This window comes from Stenella coeruleoalba, assembly GCF_951394435.1.
Source record: "Stenella coeruleoalba genome assembly, chromosome: 8".
In the NCBI taxonomy this organism is placed as follows: domain Eukaryota; kingdom Metazoa; phylum Chordata; class Mammalia; order Artiodactyla; family Delphinidae; genus Stenella; species Stenella coeruleoalba.
This window is the reverse complement of record NC_137154.1, coordinates 31,235,239-31,255,649: the sequence shown is the minus strand read 5'-3', so window position 1 is coordinate 31,255,649 and position 20,411 is coordinate 31,235,239. Positions and strand designations below refer to the sequence as shown.

At 35.2% G+C, this 20,411-nt stretch overlaps 1 protein-coding gene across 4 annotated transcripts in view; it reads left to right on the top strand.

Annotated features, from left to right (window-relative positions):
* Positions 1–20,411, top strand: part of ANO3 (anoctamin 3) — a 426,259-nt gene that overhangs the window by 287,311 nt on the left and 118,537 nt on the right. For all 4 annotated transcript variants that reach the window (XM_079928244.1, XM_079928243.1, XM_079928245.1 and 1 more), the window contains one exon: positions 13,848–14,006. In XM_079928244.1, coding sequence (XP_079784370.1) covers positions 13,848–14,006 — 159 coding nt within the window. The remainder of the gene's footprint in view (positions 1–13,847; positions 14,007–20,411) is intronic.

Genomic DNA, 20,411 nt, shown 5'->3' with positions numbered 1-20,411 from the left:
TTTACATCCCCACCAGCAACGTAAAAGGGTTCCAATTACTCCATATCCTTGCCAATACTGGTATAATTTTTGTCTTTCTGATTATAGCCATCATAATGGGTAAAAAATGGTATCTCACTATGGTTTTTATTTGCATTTCTCTGTAACTTTCATTATGCTGAAAACCCTTGAATGTTTATATGGCCATTTTTGTATCTTCTTGAACAAATCCCTGTTCAAAACTTTTACCCATTTTTAAGTGAGTTATTTGTGTTTTTGTTGAGTTATTTATATTCTGTGAATGCAAGTGCCCTATCAGACATATGGTTTTTCAAATATTTTTTTCATTCTGTGGTTTGCCTTTCACTTTCTTGATGTAATTATTTTGCAGCACAAAGTGTTTAATTTTGATATAGTTCTATTTATATTTTGTTTGTTTAACTGTCACTTGTGCTCTTGGGGTTGTATCTAAGAAATCATAACCTATAAACCCAAGGTCCCAAACATTTACTCAAATGTTTTTAGTCTAATAATTTTATAGTTTTCTCATTACATTTAGGTCTGTGTTCCATTTTGAGTTAATTTTTGTGTATGGTTTAAGATAGGGGTCCACCTTCTTTTGCACATGGATATACAGTTGCCCTAGCACCATTTTTTGAAAAGACCATCGCATTCCCCATTGAGTTGCCTTGGAACTGTTGTTGAAAGTCAATTGACCATAAATTTATGGGTTATTTCTGGACTAGAATTGATATTTGACTAGAATATCAACTGAATTGACTAGAATATCAGTTCTAAAAAGTCTATCAAGTCTAAAGTAGGAGTCAAATTAATCTTTTTCATATGGATATCCAATTCATCTGAATCAGCATCACTTATTAAATAGACCATATTTTCACTTTCAATATTTTCTAGCTTTCATAGAATTTTATTGTTTTAGTTTATTAGTTATTTAGATGTTTTATTTTTATTATATAAATTTTTGCCCACTATTGTTGTTGTTTTTGTTATTAATTTCTAGATCTTACCCAAAGTAGCCACACTCTAGCTTTCCAACATGTGTTACGGTTTTCTACCTTTTTTTTCTATCTGGAAGCTAGAGTTTTACATGCTTTCCTGCTAATTCCTCTATGAATTTCAAAAGATGTATGTTTTATTTTATCTATCATTTCTAGGTTTTTTATTGTATGAGGGTTTTGAAATTATGTTGTTTGCCATGTTGCTGGAATCAAAGCCCTGCTTTTCTATGTTTATGCCCTATTTCTGAAAATTGGTGCTAGATTTTCCTAGGTGACTTTTACATCTCTGCATTTTCCCCTTCAGACTTTATTTCAGTGGTCAAAAAAGAGTGCTACATTCCAAAGTATGTGTTTTGTATTCCAGCTGATTTGTGAAATTTGATAACACTGGTAAGATACTGCTTTTTATTTTGGCATAAGAGCAGCCTTTGTCTCCTGTTTTCTCCTTCATGATGTTAAAGGTGCTTACTGAGGCAGAAGTAAAACAGAGCTCAATTGTCATATACAATTTTCCCTGAAAAGACCTTTGCTTCACTTCAGTGAGTGAATTCAGCTGCCAGATATTTATGTGAGCATCATTCTGAAGGGGAATAAAAACCCTAGACAAAGTTAGTTGAAAAACCTGAATGATCTTTAAAAAACAGCCTCTTGGAGAAATATTGGAATAAAGAAGAGCATCATGAATGTCAGAGCTATAGGAACCCTTACTTGTTTTGCACCCACTCTTTGATTCTTGGTAGAGGAACTGAGCAACCAGGAGGAAAACACAACTGTCTGAAGACATTCTATGCAGACATAGAACCATGAGTAAAATCTAAATTCTTTCATTTCCTTATTTTTATGTTTTTTATTTCCTCCTGACATTTCCTAAACTGACATATTATCGCCCAGTTGTTCCATTGAGGAGTTTGGTGAATGAGACCATAAGCTTTCCTTCCCTCATATAGTATTTCATAAGATTCCTTTTAAAAATCAACCTTTTAATCTTTAAAACCAGATCTTTAACTTTTATCTAATTCATAAACTTTACTGTGACAGACAGCCTCTTGGATGGCCTGAATCATCTTTGCCTCTTGGTGTTTACTTTCTTGTATAATCCTCTCCCCTATATACTTGCTTCTAAATACTAGTATAAGGCAAAAGAGATATGTTCCTCCTGGGATTATGTCACATTACGTAAGACTCTGTCTTGCTCTCCAGCTCACTCTGGAGACTTTTCTTGTGTGTTTGATGAAGTAAGCTGCCATCTTGGGAATGCCCACATGTCAAGGAACAGTAAGAAGCTACTAGAAGCTGAGAATGACCTCCAGCTAACAGCCAGAAAGAAGTCAGATACTCATTCCTTAGCCACAAGGAAATGAATTCTACTAACAGCCTGAGTTATCTTAGAAGTGGATTCTCCCTAGTCAAGTCTAAAGATGAGAGTACAGCTTTGCTAACACCTGATTGCAGCTTTGTGTGGCCCTGACCCAAAGACCCACTGAGCCGTGCCTGAACTCCTGACCCACAGAAATGTAAGATAATATATCTACATTGTTTTTAGCTCCTAAGTTTGTATTACGTTTTTAATGCAACAATAGATAACTCATACACTTACCATAAAATCTGCTATTCTGATACATTAAAATGCAGCCTCATCAATGAATTTCTGGTATACCGTTAATGGACCAAATTGAAACTGAAATATACCAGCAGGTGCTTGTCAGCAGGCCAGGGAAATGTAATCAACAATATCCTTTCCTGACTGACCAAAAAAGATTTGAAGTTTTGCGTAAATTAATTTTGTATAATTCATAAGCATTCATTGAATTAATTCAATAAAAATTTAGTCAGCAAGATGCTCTATCAGCACAATTCCAAGTATTTGCCTTGACAAAAATATAAGGGCCTAATCTCATGAATCTCTTTAGTGTAAGAAGCGATATTTTCAAAAATCACTTTTCTTTTGTACTTATTTACTTCCCTGGCTACACAAAGGGCCCCCTCTTCAGAACTTTCTCCCTCTCCTCTATATTTCTACTTAATAATATTGAGTAAAATAATGGTAATAATATTGAGTAGAGTAAATAATAACATCACATAATTATAATAGTAGTAGTAATAATAAGTTTACAATATTTTACATAATTTTTACTCCTGTCATTTATGCATTATCTCAGTTAACATATTTATTGTATCCTGTGTGTAAGGATGGGGTGTTAAAATGAACAAGAGATCATCCTACTTATGCACATTGCCTTATTACTTAATCATCCCTTCACAATAATTATGTGAACTATTGAACTATTCCTTTTATAGAAAAATGAATTTGACTGCTCTCTGTAACTTGAATCTTATTGCCCCAACTGAAAATCCTACATCTTTATTTCTGTCCATTAAAGTGGTCTTTACTGACGCTCCTCCAAAACACCAAACTTATTTTTACATAGTACTTGGCACTATCTGGATTTTATCATGTATTTATTTCTTTACTGTATCTTCCTTACAGGAGGATATACCTCATTTTGCCTTGTTCATTGCAATATTCTCAGAGCCTACAAGCATCCTTAGCACATAGTAGATAAATAAATAAATATATATGTATATAAACATTGTAAAGTAAATATTTCTTGAACAAATACATTGTCTTATTAGAGAAAAAGGATCATGCAGCAAAATGAAAAGAAACAAAGTCCTTCAGTTTTTACTTTTTTACTTGAAGATGTCTCTTTTTTCCCCAAGATGTAAATTTAATATTGCTAGGAAAATGGCAATAAGAGACATAGAGTAGCTTGTAAGGTATATGACATTTAACTCGGTGTTTTAAAAAGACTTTCTTTTTAAAAGCAGTTTTAGGTTCACAGAAAAATGGAGCAGTCAGAGATTTCCCATATACTCTCTGCCCCCACTCACACACAGCCTCACCTATTATCAACATCCCCACCAGAGTGTACGTTTGTTACCATTGATGAACCCACATTAACATATCATAATCACCCAAAGTCTGTAGTTTACATTAGTGTTCACTCTTGCTGTTGTACAATCTCTGAGTTAACACAAATTTATGATGATATGTATCCATCATTATAGTATCATTCAGAGTAGTTTCACTGCCCTAAAAATCCTCCTAACCCGTGGCAACCCCTGGTCTTTTTACTGTCCTCATAGTTTTGCCTTTTCCAGAATGTCATATAGTTGGAATCATACAATATGTTGCCTTTCCAACTGGCTTCTTTCACTTGGCAACTCAGTCACTTCTAAAGCTGAAAAAATTGGTATGATTTAAAAACAAACCATGAAACTCTGAACCCTGTGAAGTTATCAAGAAATAAGAAAAACAGGAAGCTTTAGTCCTATCTTTTCCCCAAGTGACTCACTTCCTCTAAAAGTCCTCTCCCTGGGAGAGTGAGATTCAAAAATTAGATCTAGGTCCAGATTAGATTAAGGTCCAGAATTTTTAGGGTGCTTTGTTATCGAAGCTACCATTTGGAGCAAACAGCTTTGCCTCACCAATTCCATATGCTGTGGGCAGGCAAGGCTGCTGAATCCATGTGCACCTCCCTCTAGGTCAGGGTAGAAGGCGGGGGCTTGTTTCCTTCCCTATTTTCCCAAGAAGCATGAGCAGTGGGAAGGAGGAGGCACTGACTGCTTCTCCCAAGCCTCTTTCCTTAATCTGGGGGTTACACAGAGCCACACAGCTTGTGCGTCCACTAAGTCTCAAGTGAAAGGGAGATGAAGAGACTCCCCATGGGAATCCCAAATGAGACAAGTGGCTCTTAGACTGCCACTAGAGAAGAAGCTTATGACTGATTTCTGAATCCTGCTTTGAGCTCACCTTGTTGCCCTAGCTCTGCCTCTGAAAGAACAATCAGTCAGCAACATCTCTCTCTTCCACGCCCTGAGCTCCATGTATACTGTTATCTGCCAGGCCTCAGAGGGAGCCTTCTGTGGCTGGGTGACAAGGCACCCTTTGGGTTCTTTGAGTGATGCACTGTCTTGTGAATCTTAAAACATTTGTTTTCAAAGTCAGTGTGGCACAGCTTGCTAAATACTAAGCCGATCGTATTATGGAGGCCCAGCTGCCAAGATATCACAAGCTATCTCTGGGGGTTAATGAAATCAATACCTTATTAGTTATAAATTGATTGAATTCCATGGTTAATAATGATTTTTAATCAGTAGCATGCCATAATTATGAGATATACACATGCAATACAGAATAAGAGTCAGGGTGAAGAAAGTAAAATGAAAATAGGAATAGCATCTCACTGAGCAGAGAGGGATTATAAAATGCAGCTCTATTTACAATAGCCAGGACACGGAAGCAACCTAAGTGTCCATCATTGGATGAATGGATAAAGAAGATGTGGCACCTGTATACAATGGAATATTACTCAGCCATAAAAAGAAACGAAATTAAGTTATTTGTAGTGAGGTGGATGGACCTAGAGTCTCATACAGAGTGAAGTAAGTCAGAAAGAGAAAGACAAATACCGTATGCTAAAACATATATATGGAATCTAAGAAAAAAAAAAAAAGGTCACGAAGAACCTAGGGGCAAGACGGGAATAAAGACACAGACCTACTAGAGAATGGACTTGAGGATATGGGGAGGGGGCAGGGTAAGCTGTGACAAAGTGAGAGAGAGGCATGGACATATATACACTACCAAACGTAAGGTAGATAGCTAGTGGGAAGCAGCTGCATAGCACAGGGAGGTCATCTCGGTGCTTTGTGACCGCCTGGAGGGGTGGGATAGGCAGGGTGGGAGGGAGGGAGACGCAAGAGGGAAGAGATATGGGAACATATGTATAACTGATTCACTTTGTTATAAAGCAGAAACTAACACACCATTGTAAAGCAATTATACTCCAATAAAGATGTAAAAAAAAAAAAAAGCAGTGCTTAAGAGTCGGCACTTCATCTCAGCCTGCCTGGATTCTAATCCATACTACAGCTGACTGACTCACTGACCTTGGGCACTGTTGCCTTATACGTGTAACTGGGCTAATGATAAAACTGCCGTATTGGGTTCTTATAAGGATTAAATTAGTTGGTATATATAAGTGCTTGGCTAAATTCTTGGCTTATAGAAAAGCTTTGATAAACGTTAGCTATCATTATGACTATTGAGTCAATCTATCATTAGAAATAGGTATCTCAAATCCTAATAGTACAAGATTAGAAAGCTAATTCAGCAAATGAATTATTCTTTTAGTTCTTTAATTAAAATTATTAAAAAATTCTCTATTTCCATAAGTGACAACATCAGTGGTGGTAATTATAACAGTGATATAAAATGTATGATCCTTTCCTGTGCCCTTGGTTTCCTACCTCAGCAATAGTTAAGAATATAGAGAATGAAAAGCCCTTTCCACCCATTTTAAAGTCTGCCTCAATTTTAACATCTGTGATATGGGAAAACCAGTAGTTATCTCTCAGTTTCCGTGAGCATGAAATGTGTTAATATATGCAGAGTATGTAGAGGAGTACTTGTTTTCTGCTTAACTTCTATTAGTAGTATTATTTCTTTAAATGTTAATTAGTTGTTATTTTCTTAAATGTCTGCCAGACTGTAAATAACAGGAGTTGGAATGCAATCAGTTAGAGACTCTGCCATCTGATTAGGGTACTCCAGAGTTACCAAATAGAGGTTTGTATATTTCTGATGGCTGTGTGGACTAGAGGTGGGGTTGACTTTCTGTTAAGGAGGCGGTAAGACAAGCCTGGCCAGGTTTTTACCAGCAGTGAAACCACACTGTGTAACACTGAGGTCAGATTTTTTGAGATTCCTCAGACTCATAATTAGAGAAGATTTGCATAGAAACGTTTGAATAGTAATAACATTTCTGGCACATTTTAAGTTGAGGTTGGTGCATTAAAATATATATATATATGTATGTATGAATATATTTTTTATCCCCCAGGAAACTCAGAAAATTAAAACATTTTTCTTCTATAAGTACCACTTTAAAATTAAAACTTTCTCTGATAGAAGAGCCAGAATTTTAATTAATCCAGTAGCACTTACTAAATTTACACCTATGTGTGGAATTTCTTTTGAACCATAGTGTAAGATGTGCTTTCTGTTAATTTGTTTTTTTTAATAGGGATGTTTTTTGTTGTTGTAAATAGGTGATTTTTCTTGACAAAACTGCTTCTCATTTGTCTGAAATGGAAAAAAATATTAAAAACCTTTTTGTTTTTCTCTGTAACACGTAAGGCCAATTACAAGAGCTATTATGAGGAATGGTTTTACTCTGAAATAAATTACAGTTACATATAAAGGCTGCTTGGCTGTTTCTCTAATTAAGGAGTGTAAAGCTAGAACTTCTGAGTAAAACATGGCATGAGAATCACAGTGTCTGGACTGCGCTCTCCCAAGTTTTCCATTAGAGACTGCCAAAAAAGGATACAGAAACACAAAAGCAAACACCACCACTGGAAACTAATGAAAAAGATTTTCATTATTTGAAGATTTGTAGGATGGGATTAAGAAACGCAAGCCTGGAACAGACACTTGGCCTTATTAACTGAAACCGGCCTAATGGCACCGAAATTACAGAGGAGACTTGGGCTAACCTGGCCCACAGTCTATCCTTAATTTGGGGTTGCAGTGGCCACACACTCTAGGAAACTAAGCATCTGCTACCCTTCTCAACAGGCGCAGTCTTTTGAGTGGGCCTGAGTCATGCCCTGCTTCCTCTGCCCTTCCGCATCTATGCCTCTCTCTCTAAATCCAAACAAAAGCAGAAATACCCGGTAAATGAGCATGGCAATAATTTGTTGCATTCCAAACACCGAAATTTGGATAAGCGTAGTGTTGTGGGTAGGAGTAGATACTAGTAGCACCTGAGACTCTTGCATACTGAGAAGAGTGTTTTCTTCTCATTTCCACATATTATGGAAATTAAGTCCAATTTTTAAGAATAGACCAGGATGTCTAAAAAAATAGTAATAATTATTATTTCTAAAAGACTGGGAAGAAGTTATAAAGCAGGGGTAATTTAAATACTACTGGTAGAGATTTAAATTGGTTTAGAAAGTAGTTTGGCATTGTCTACTAAAGTTGAAAACAAGCATTCCCTGTGAATCAGCAGTTTTTCTCTTAGGTACATACTTGATAGAAACATATGGACAGTTGTATTACAAGATATACACATGAATACCTATTTTAGCTTTATTTGTAATAATTAAGACTAGAAACAGCCCAAATATCCATCATTAGTAGAAAGCATAAATAAGTTTTGTTGTATTCATAGGGTAATATATTATAACAGTGAAAAAATAAACTACATATATATGGAAATCAGGGATGGATTTCACACCCATAGTATTACATGAAAGAAGCCAGACACAATAGATTACTCATTATATATTTGCATTTACGTAAAGTTTGAAAAGGACAGAACTCAAATATAATGTTGAAGGATATATCCTTTGGTGATAAAACTGAAGAAAAGTGGGAAAATAGTACCATAAATGACAGGATTATGATTACCTTGGGGGAGAGGGGTGCAGAGGGCATCATGATTGAGAGAAAGGATAAAAGGGGGGCATCTGGTGTTTCATGACTTAGGTAGTAGTTATAAAGGTGTTTGTCTTATAATAATTGTTATGCTTCTGTTTGTTGCACTTTTTATTTTGTAATAAATCATGTTTCATAAGTATATATAAAGCAGATCTGCTTTCCTTTGCTCTAATTCCATATTCACACTAACATCCTTTGGCTTATTTTTCTATGTTTCTATCTGTCTTTGTCCTGAGAAAGATAACATTCCAAAATGTGAAAGGTGTCATTTGGATCATTAGAAAACAAGAAAAATTCCAACAGGAATTAATGCATTGCATACATTTTTTACCTTGTTTTCTTGTGATAATAGCTAACTTTTTCTTAAGTCTTGTAAAGTGAGTCAGATTATATTGAGAATGCTCTGTACACATTATCTCATTTAGTCATAACAACAATCTTACAATGTTGATAATATTATCTTCACTTCAAAGCTACAGGAATTGAGGCTGAGCAATGAAGTTAAATTACACGTCTAAGAACACAGTTAATTAAAACCCAGCTCTGTCTGATCCAGAGCTCAATACCTTAACTGCGTTGTACTACCTCAAAGATATGGTTAACAGAAAATCAGCAATCACTTGCAGATTAGTGACAAGATCTAATTTTGCAGTGGCCTGAGGAAGGACTGTGGTAAATTCACCTAGCTAATATGACCCTTGATGGCTTCTGATACCCATTAATCAGGTTTCCTCCGGCTATACCCTGACATTCTTCAACTCTGTAACTCAGAGTTACTGCACATGTAAGATAGCAATGTAACTAAACATTTGCAGGCCTATCACTCCATATGTATGCTAAAATCTCTGAAAATATTCAGTGTCTACTTATTTTTATCCCTGGAGTTTAGCACAGCACCTCGCACACATTAGGTGTTCATTAGGTGTTCTTGTTAGATTGAGAAGAATAAATGCTAGAAAATGTATGGATCTCACAAACAAGCAGTTACTGCCGTAATTTTATTTGAAGAATACCCTAAAAGGCATTCTCATGCAAATAGGCAGACTTCTATTGAAGTTTTGCAAATGGTCTAAAATCTTTGCAAACCTGAACCTTAACTTGGGTATTCTCAAGATACTCTTTAGGAAGACAAGCTTTTCTGAAAGTCTCTGCGCTTCATGGTTTACAATGCCTTAAATAATTAAGTGGTTTTCGAAGCTGTTGAAAGATTAGGTACCTGATGGATGATCTGCATCCCAGTTTCTCTGAGAAAAGCTAGTTTTATTCTGTCTTCTGGGAACAATAAACATGAAAAACCTGGTATAAAATGGAATGCATTCCACATTGTAACTGGAAAACCTTTCACTGTTCCAGATGAGTCTTGATTTCATGTTTGAACAACCGTTATTATATCAAAAAAAGAGGTGGTTCTTTTGTTGTCTAGATAATAAATTTCCCATCAATTCTGCTTTTAGGCAACAGATTTGAACGTGGGTTAATCAACATCTTGGTTAATGGTTGCCAAATAGGTATTAAAATAAAATGTAATATTCTTAACCTTAAAATTATGTAGAACCTATATTATGTTCTTTATACGTAATTCAGAAGAGATTTCCAAATCTTTCCATGCTTCTTTATTACCATTTTGAAAACTACTTTTCTTTTTTCCTGATAAACTGGTAAAACTCATTATTCATAATTTAGAATGATAAAATAATTAGATAGTAAATTAGAATGCTAGTTAATAGAATTTGTGAACATGTTTACACAGACAGAGACAAAACCTGTGAATAATACCGAAGGTCACTTATCATAAAAAGATGTAGGTTTTTTGGTTTTTGGTTTTTAAATAGTTAGGCAGTTGCTTCTCTGGGCGAGTTTAACATTTATTTTGCTTAATCTAACAGATTAAGTAACAGATAACAATACCTGTCAGGGTTCTACTTTCAGTCCATGCTACTCTTAAAATAGGGAAAGCACATAAAATATTTTAAAACTATCTTATCTTCTCATAGTTTTCCTACCAACCAGTCATGTGATTTCTGGGTCTTCTCATTGAAGGATTTTACCTTCACCTGGGATTAAATATTTTATTATTAATTTAAGATTCAGGTGATACTTTAGTGGACTGGTATTAAGAGAGTGGTACACTTTAAGAAAAAGAAAATGCAGAGGAAAAATTTTATATAATCTTATTTTAGCTCAATCTTTGTTTACATTACCATGGAGATGCCTGGAGGCAGTGCGTCATGGTATAACACAAAGGGAAAGCCATGGCTATTACAGTTCTGCTACAATTTTGTGATCATTCGTCTTATTTGATTATAATTTGATTTGTGTTAATGTTGGAGGGGAGAGGATGAGAAATGACCACATGATATTTTAATGGCCTTAAATTTTTGAGGTTATTCTTACCTGGATACACATAACTATGGATTATTCCCTTCTTTCCTTTCACTTCTTTCCTTCCCTCCTTCTTCCCATAAATATCTATTAATGCTTACTATGTGTCTGGCCCTGGGTTAGATGTTTGAAATACTCTGTGAACAAAACAGTAAAAATTTATCACCTTTGTAAAATTTATATTCCAATAGAATAAGGTAGACAGTAAACAAAGGATAATTAATAAGTAAATTATTTAGTGTTATATAACATGTTGGAATTTAACAGTTGCTAAGGTAAATAGATTAGGAAAAGTAGGATCAAGAATGGAATATCGTGGAAAGCAGCTGTAGGGTCTTGAAGAGAGGAGTTATATAATGTCGTTTAAAATGCGGAGGATCACTCAAGTGTCTTAACTGTCATGTTGAGAATAGACTTTAGAGGAGCAAAGATAGAAGCTAGGAGATGAGTCAGACTATTATAATAATGTAGTCAATATATGATATACCTTAGAAAAGAGTAGTAATGAAGGTGTTAGAAAGTGGTCAGATTCTATATATATTTTGAAGAATTTTCTGATGATCTGAATATTAGATGGGTGAAAAGAGAGGAAATAAAGATTACTCGAGATTTTTGATCTGAGCAATTTAAAGGTTAGATTTGCAACCAATCAGAATAAAGAGGGTTTGGGGAAATATCTGCTTGGATAAAATAAGGAATTCCATTTTGGACAGTCAACTCTGAGATGTCCATTAGACATCCAAGTGAAGAAATCAGGAAGGCAGTTGGATACACAAGCCTATGAATATTAATTATGTAGTCAGCATATAGATTCTTATTTAAAACCATGAGACTGAATGTAATCACAAGGAAGGGAATGCAGATAAAGAAGGCAAGAGAATCAATGACTGGTCCTTTAACAAATCAGAGGAAGAAAGAAACAAAAGCTGAGAATAAGGAACCATTTAAGTAGGAAAAAATCCAAATAAATGAGATGTCTTGGGAGTGCAAAAGAAAAAAATGTATTTCAAGGTGGAGTGAGTGATTCAACTACTGAAAGGTAAAGAAGAGGATAGAAAATTGATTAATGGGATACATCAATGAGTATGTCATTGGTGACGCTGGCCAAAGAAACCTCTGGAGTGGTGGAGGCAAAAGCACTCTAAAGTCTGAAGTTAATTGTGTCTTCTCTGGCCATAAATCCCCAGTGTCTCCATACTATAGGACCTGTAAATGGCCTTTTGGCCAGTTAGCCTTCTATTACTGCTCAAACCCCAGACCTAGTAATGTGCACGTATATATACTTCCTTGTCTTTTGCAATATAGTTGTCAAGACCACCATCAAATAGGTGAGAGTTCTAGTTTCACTATTGCAGTTTCCATGACATCTGGGATGTCACTTAACCTCTTTGGCTTCTGGTACTCATATCAATATCTACCTTAAAGAATTATGAGAATAAAGCACTTGGCACACTGCCTGGCACCATAGTAAGTGATCAGTTAGTGATAGCTATTATTATCATCATTATTATGCAACCGCAAGGCCTTGATGACTCTGCTGGAGTTTAGTCACTTTATAGTAACCAATAAAATAATCCTGGGAATCTCAAAATCTTTTCATTCATTGAAGAAAAGGCTATGCAAACCTTCTTGTCCTTGAACGTGGGAGTCTCTAATACCCCCAGATTCACACACATGAACCTATTCTTTCTAAAAAGACAGCTCCTGAGCAGCCTAACCTGTCCCTATAGGATGACAGTCACTCAGATATCTTTTTTATTGCTTCACCTGGATGACTCCTTGGCCACCAGGTTACTCTGGTCCTCACTTTTTTACCTCGAGCTGCATGTATGTCCCAAGTAGGCTCCTCCAAAGAAGTTGGAGATGCCTTTGTCTGAAATTATCAGATAGCTCTCCAAATGTTAAGACATTTTTGAATCTCAAGAATGCCTGTATGGGGAAAAATGGAATAGAGAGTTGGTACAGATATTTAAATAGTTTGATGGAAAATGTGGAGAAAGAAGGATAATGTATATAATAGTTAAAAGCATGGACTAGGAGTCAAACTTGAATTCAAGTAATGCGGAACCGTTTCCTGGCAAAGTGCCAGCCCCCAAAAAAGACCATCATGAAAATCAGTTGATCATAAAAACTAATTTTATTAAAGTTACAGCAAGTAAGGATACCACCTGGGTAGTCTTAGTAGTGTTTTAAAAAGATGAAGTTAGGGAAGAGTTTTCAGAGAGTTCTAGGACCTGGACTGGAGGATTTTAAGGTAAATCTTGCAAGGGAGGAAGTTGGTTGAAAATTGGTCGGAGTATGGGAAAAACAGCTGGGGTAGGTGGACAGAGCAAGGGGAGGACCTTAAAGAAGTCTTAATAAGCATGCAATTAGTCTTAATAAGTAGGCTGTTTTAGTTGGATCACAGTCTTGTATTCTGGGAGCAAGTATTTCTTGGAACAAGCAGCCCAGGAATTGTTTGGTTTGGTGTTGTTGAACATAGGTTTAGGAAAATAATGTCTTATCTGAGTATTATTTCATGTAGGACATTATGTTAATTTCGGTTCTCAATGCTTATGTTGTTTAAACCTTGTTGTCTTTATCTTCAAAATGAAAGTTTGAATATTAAAATATGTAAAACATTTATGTCTGGGCCTGATTTTGAGCAAATATTCAATGTATGTTGGCAATTATTTTTGCAGGGTCTTATTGAATAAAACATACACATTTTGATGCTAACATCAGAGAATCCATGTTCTGGTGTCAGACTGCCTAATTTCAAATCCTAAAACGTCACTTGCTAGCTTGTCTCCTACTGTAGATTGCAAACTTTTAAAATGATCTTTTCTTATCTCACAATTGGAATGTAAAAACCACATTTTTATATTGGATTGCCATTATTCAAATGGAAGTGACTGAAAGCAAAATGTGTGTGCTTATCTAACCCACACTATTAACAACCCTTGCTTTATTTGCAGAATGACATGAATTACATAGCATCCAGTGGACTTCTATTCAAAGATGGCAAAAAGCGGATTGATTACATCCTGGTTTATAGAAAGTCAAATATACAGTATGACAAAAGAAACACATTTGAAAAGAACCTCAGAGCAGAAGGCTTGATGTTAGAAAAGGAGGTATGTGCTTTAACAGTATTAGCTATGTGGTATAATATGCTGGAAGAGATATGATCGTTTATGTTTTAGTATAAAAGTGTATAACACGTGGCTTTTTAAAATGTATAGCAATTATCTCCCAAATGTAAAAGAAATGCATATGTATAGTACTATTTTAAAATATATTCCTTTTTTACTCTACATGTTTCCATAAATTTAAATATTTTTCAAAGGGCATAACTATTTTTACAATTTTAAAAATTAAAGAAGGAATGATTCTTTATAAAGTACAAAACTCTATGAAAAGAAAGACAAAATGTTGAAAGAAACGAGTTTGCCAAACTGTTAATGTCTAGGTTTTAATATTTTTTGTTTTTAAATTTTTATTTTGCATTGGAATACAGTGGATTAACAATGTTATTGATAGTTTCAGGTGTACAGCAAAGTGATTAAGTGATTCAGTTAAACATATACATGTGTCTATTCTTTTGTGCATGTATCCTTTGAACCATGTTTTTCTCTGGATATATGCCCAGGAGTGGGATTGCTGGATCATATGGTAACTCTATTTTTATTGTTTTAAGGAACCTCCATACTCTTCTCCATACTGGCTGTACGAATTTGCATTCCCACCAACAGTGTTGGAGGGTTCCCGTTTCACCACACCTATCCAACATTTATATTATTTGTAGATTTTTTGATGATGGCCATTCTGACTGGTGTGAGGTGATATCTCGTAGTTTTGATTTGTGTTCCTCTAATACTTAGCAATGATGAGCATCTTTTCATATGCCTCTTGACCATCTGCGTATCTTCTCTGTAGAATTGTCTATTTAGGTCTTCTGCCGATTTTTTGCTTGGGTTGTTCTTTTTTTGGATATTGAGCTGCACAAGCTGTTTGTAAATTTTGGAAACTAATCCCTTGTCAGTAACATTGTTTGCAAATATTTTCTCCCATTCTGTGGGTTGTCTTTTCGTTTTATTTATGGGTTCCTTTGCTCTGCAAAAGCTTTTGAGTTTACTTAGGTCCCATTTGTTTATTTTTGTTTTTATTTCCATTACTCTAAGAAACAGATCAAAAAAAGATGTTGCTGCAGTTTATGTCAAAGGGTGTTCTGCCTGTTTTCTTCTAAGAGTTTTATAGTGTCCAGACTTACATTTAGGTTTTTAATCCACTTTGAGTTTATTTTTGTGTACAGTGTTAAAGAATTTTCTAATTTCATATTTTACGTGTAGCTGTCCAGTTTTCCCAGCACTATTTATTGGAGATACTGTCTTTCGTCCATTTTACAGTCTTGCCCCCTTTGTCATAGATTAATTGACCATAGGTGCATGGGTTTATTTCTGGGCTTTCTATTCTGTTCTGTTGATCTATATTTCTGTTTTTGTGCCAGTATCTTACTGTTTTGATGATTCTAGCTTTGTAGTATAGTCTTACGTCAAGGAACCTGATTCCTCCAGCTCCATTTTTCTTTCTCAAGATTGCTTTGTCTATTCGGGGTCTTTTGTATCTCCACACAAATTTTAAGATTTTGTTCTATTCTGTGAAAAATGCCATTGGTAATTTGATAGGGATTGCATTGAATCTGTAGATTGCCTTGGGTAGTATAGTCATTTTGACAATATTGATTCTTCCAATCCAAGAGTATGGTATATCTTTCCATCTGTTTGTTTCATCTTCACTTTGAACTATTTCTTCTTAATCCTGTTCCTTATATGCTTTTATAAAAGACTTTATTTTTTAGAGCAGTTTAAGGATCATAGTAAAATTGAGAGGAAGGTACAGAGATTTCCCATATACCACATTAACCCACACATGACCCTCTTATCATTATGTAAAGCCCTTCTTTATCCCTCATAACTTTCCTTTCTTCAAATGTTTTTTTTAGTGTTCTTTAAGGAAAGCTATTTTTTTCAAGTGAAACAATAAAAGTAACAATGCTCACTAGGCAAAAAATGAAAAATAGAAAGGAAATAACACATAACCCTCACTCTTATTATCCAAAAATAACCACTCGTGCTGTTTTAAACATTCTAGGGTTTTTTTAAAAAAATGTATTTATCATATTACAGAAAGAAAAAAAGTGTAAAAAATCAGAAGTATAACAATGTACAAAATAAAAAGTCAAAGGGCACATCTACCATCTCTCAAATCATACCCTTTTCTCCTTTGGTAGCCTTGCTAATAATATCTTGAATTATACTGTTGTGTCCCTCAATATATTTTCTATGTATATACAAACACATATAAATTTTTTACATAAAATTAGTCATGATATACTTACTATTCTGCTATTCAATTCTGTTGTTTAACAATGTATTATGGATATCTTAAATTGCAGTGTATTTAGAGCCAACTCATATTTTTTACTCAGGTGCATAGTATTACAGTTTGGTGATTTAGCCAACTGTTCTCTTACTGATAGAAAAAAATTAAATTAAGGATTTGAGGGACCCCTAAATTACTACTGGTTGGATTTAGCTACTTTACCAATAAGTGGATTGACAAGGTCAAAAGCTTTGATGATTTATTTGCTTAAATATCTGGATAATTTGCTAATAAGCTTTATCAATGGAATAAAGTGGTCACCCATATTTTTATATGTTATTGGAAACCACCCCTACTTTTTTGTTCCCACAGGCCATGTCTTGTGATTAGTTATCTGAGGAACATCCATAGGAAGTACTGAACTATAACTCAAGGTGGCCCTAGCAAAACTAATCCATTTATATTTATTAAAACTCTTTTACTATGTATAAAATAACAACCATACACTGCCTTACCTCTTTATGAGGTAAGGATTTATTCACACACCGCCTAGTGTTACAGAATTGGGCAAGTGGAATTCTGATCTCAGTGTCGACTGACTCCTTTAGTTGTGTTTCCTCTGGGAATTTTAACCCAGAATATCCATATCACTAGCGATTAATTCAATTAGGAAGTATTTATTGAAAAATCTTACAAACTCAAGTCTTGTGATAGGTTTTTATTAATTTAATTTCCTTGTGATTTCTCAGAATCTCCATACAAACAGAATCAATCAAGTGACTGATTGTCATCGGTTCCCAGAGCAGTTTATACCTGCTTGCTATTATAATGCTGGTAGTTATTTTGCTCATGTATTTATAATTATTTCTTAATTCAGCAAGTAATTTTGACAGATTCCATGAAGGTGTTGCAGATCAGGTGAGTTAAGCAGACCACACTCCTGCCTTCACTGAACATACAGTCTGTGGAGGAGTCAGTCATGAAAATGGTTTACTTGTAAAAGAGATATAACTTGGCTCACAGTCTCCACCTAGTTTTCTTGGTGGAAAGTCCAGATTCTCTTGTGTGTGTTCCTCTCCCTCACTCCTCCAAGTTTTCCCAAGAATAATACTGGATGTTATTCATCCAAAAGGGGTTTTATTTTGCTTTTAAGGGAAATCCATTCATTCTTGAGCTCCCACTCTTCAGTTACTGCCAAAAGATTCCCATTTTTCTTTAAAAAAGCATCATGTCCCATTTTTTTCTATTTTTTCTAGAAAAAGAGTACACATGTGTACCTTTGTTCCTGGACAAATGGCTTTTCATTCTAGGTTCCCTAATTACAGCTCTTTTAAGTTCACATTCACATGATTAGGATTTGGTCCCCACAGTTCAATAAAGTACCAGGACAGCTGGCCAGAAAGAGTATTCAACCTCAGCTGCACATTTCATTGGAATGACCATCCCCACAAACTGTAGCCATCGTGTTCATACAGGTTACCAGGCTCTACTTCCCCTTTCCTTCTATTTATCTCCTCATAGAGATAAATGACTTATTTTTCTGACAATGGGAAGGGTTAAGGCTACCCCAATTCTGCAGAATAGATGATATTAGTTTTGTGTCAGAGTTGAGGAATTGGTATATCTTCCCTCCAGAAAGGCCCTAAAAGCCATATGAAATTTGATCCAAAAATCTCTAAGGAACTCTGCCAACCCAAGCAAAGGAGAGTGCTGCAAATTTTTTTTAAAAAGTCTTGTTATTACTCTTTCCACTTGACTAGTACTTGCATATCTAAGAGGATATTTAGGTGGCTTTGCAAAATAAAGCTATTCTAATCCAAGGTGATTTTCAATCTCCACTTATTAGTATAAAGTCTAAAATCCTTCCTTAAAATACCCTTTATAAATTCAAATCATGTTAAGTGACCTAAAAGAGAAGCAAATGATGCTAGAATGGCTTATGAGGAGGTCAGTAATCTAATCTTGAGGATGAGGGAAGACAAGAAGGAAAGGGAGAAGTAAAATCAAAGAAATAAACTTTGAACTGAGATTTGGAAAATGAAATAGTTAAAGTAGGTGGATAAAAGGGATAGATGTTTTCATCTATGAAACCAGTATTGAAATCTGGTTTTCAATACTGGCTGCACATTAGAAACCCCTGGGGATCTTTTAAAACCTTGATGCCAGACTCCACCATAGCGTGGATCAACTGAATATCAGTATGGTGGTGGGAGGAAGAACACTGGTATTTTTAATACCAGAAATAAAATGTACTAAATGAGTTTGGAAAGAATGGTTAGGGTTAAGTAATTCCATTTTGTAGTTTAAGACTTTTGATGATTTTCTTAGAAAAAATGGGAAGCTGCTGAAAAATTTAAGCCAGCAATATCATGACCATATTTGTTTTCAAAAATGAAACTTTAGATTGCTGAAAAGAGTATAGATTTAAAAGCAAGACTGGATATGCACAGAGATCATGGGTGGCATTAGAAATGGAGAGAAATGAATAGATCTGATAGATATTTAAGTTAAAATATAGATATTTGGTGGTGGTTTGGATATGGTAGAAAGAGAAAAGATTTCAAGGATAACTTGGGCTTGTGACTTGAGCAATTTCTTTAATCATTCAAGGAACATTAATGAAGTACCTATTATATGCTTCATTCTGGGGACATATAGAAACCAAGATAAAAATGGGCCACGTTCTCATGGGAGGAAAGAAACCATAAATATACAAGAAAATTAAATAGTAAGGAATATTACCAGTAATTAAAACAGAATAGTATTATATAGAGAGTGTGACTAAGTAGCTATGTTAGCATGTGTGATGTGAAAGAAAGTTATCTGAATGAAAAGGAGTCCATCATGTGGAAGATAAGGGAACAGAAAACTATTTGCAGAAGGAATAGCCAGTATAAAATTGCTGGCCATCAGAAGAGAGCTAATTTGGGGAGAAAGTGGAATGGGATTTTGGGACTGAAGATCCTAAGCTTGTAATTGAGGTACCAGTGAGAAGTAGAAGTAAAAATGTTTGAAATTTGTGTCTAGAGCCCAAATTAGGAGTCTAAACTGAAGGTAAATGCTTTAGCCTTTATAATATAGATGGTAATATAAGCTGTGTATTAGTACGAAATCACTGGAGAGAATGGAAAAAAAAAAAAAGAGCCTAGGAGTGAGCCTGTAAAAAGTAGGAAAGGAAAATAGACAGTTAAATGAGTTGGATGTAGGTGGAAGAAGAAGCGATGAGGAGTCGCAGGGAAGATTGGTTTTCAGGGTAAAATACGCTAAGAAGTCAAGTAAGACAAGAAAGAGGCCCAATTAGTTGGAGAATGTGATCTTTGGTGAAATCAGTGAGAATAATTTCTCTGAGGAGATGGACTTGGAAGCTAGACTGTCATGAATTGAAGAGTGACTAGATAATGGAAAAATAGAGGCTGCAGCAAATATCATCAACCAACTTGCTCATCTGTGAATGGGAGGATGAAGAGCAAGAGCCAGAGAGGGAAATGAGGTCTCATGAGGTTTCACTTCTTTCTTCCTGTTTTCATTTTTTCTTATATGAGATGTTTAAATGATGATGGGGAAGATCCAGGAAAGAAGGGTGAATGGAGAGAGGCAGGAAGAGAAGGGAAGAGAAGGAAAGGGAAGAAACGGAAGAGAAAGATCAAGGAAACAGAAGACAGATGAGATAAAAAATTAAAAGGCTTTTGGGGAAGGATGAAGGGGGAGATCCAGTAGAGAGTTAGAATACCAAGTGTAATATCAAGGAAAATTAAGATTTCTAAATTGTATATTAAAGTTAACTTTCTACAGTTGTTTTAGTTGCCAAAGATATTTTTACTTATGTTCCTAATTCTAAGAGTAATGACATTGATTTTTTAAATGGTTGAGTTAATTAGGACTAAATTAATTATCACAATGTTAACGTGTAAAATCAACCTGCTATGACAAACACAGTTTAAGTGAACAAAACATGTTTATATAATAAGCGTGCTGGGGCTTCCCTGGTGGCACAGTGGTTAAGCATCTGCCTGCCAATTCAGGGGACACGGGTTTGAGCCCTGGTCCGGAAAGATCCTGCATACCGTGGAGCAACTAAGCCCATGTGCCACAACTACTGAGCCTGTGCTCTACAGCCCACAAGCCACAACTACTGAGCCCACGTGCCACAACTACTG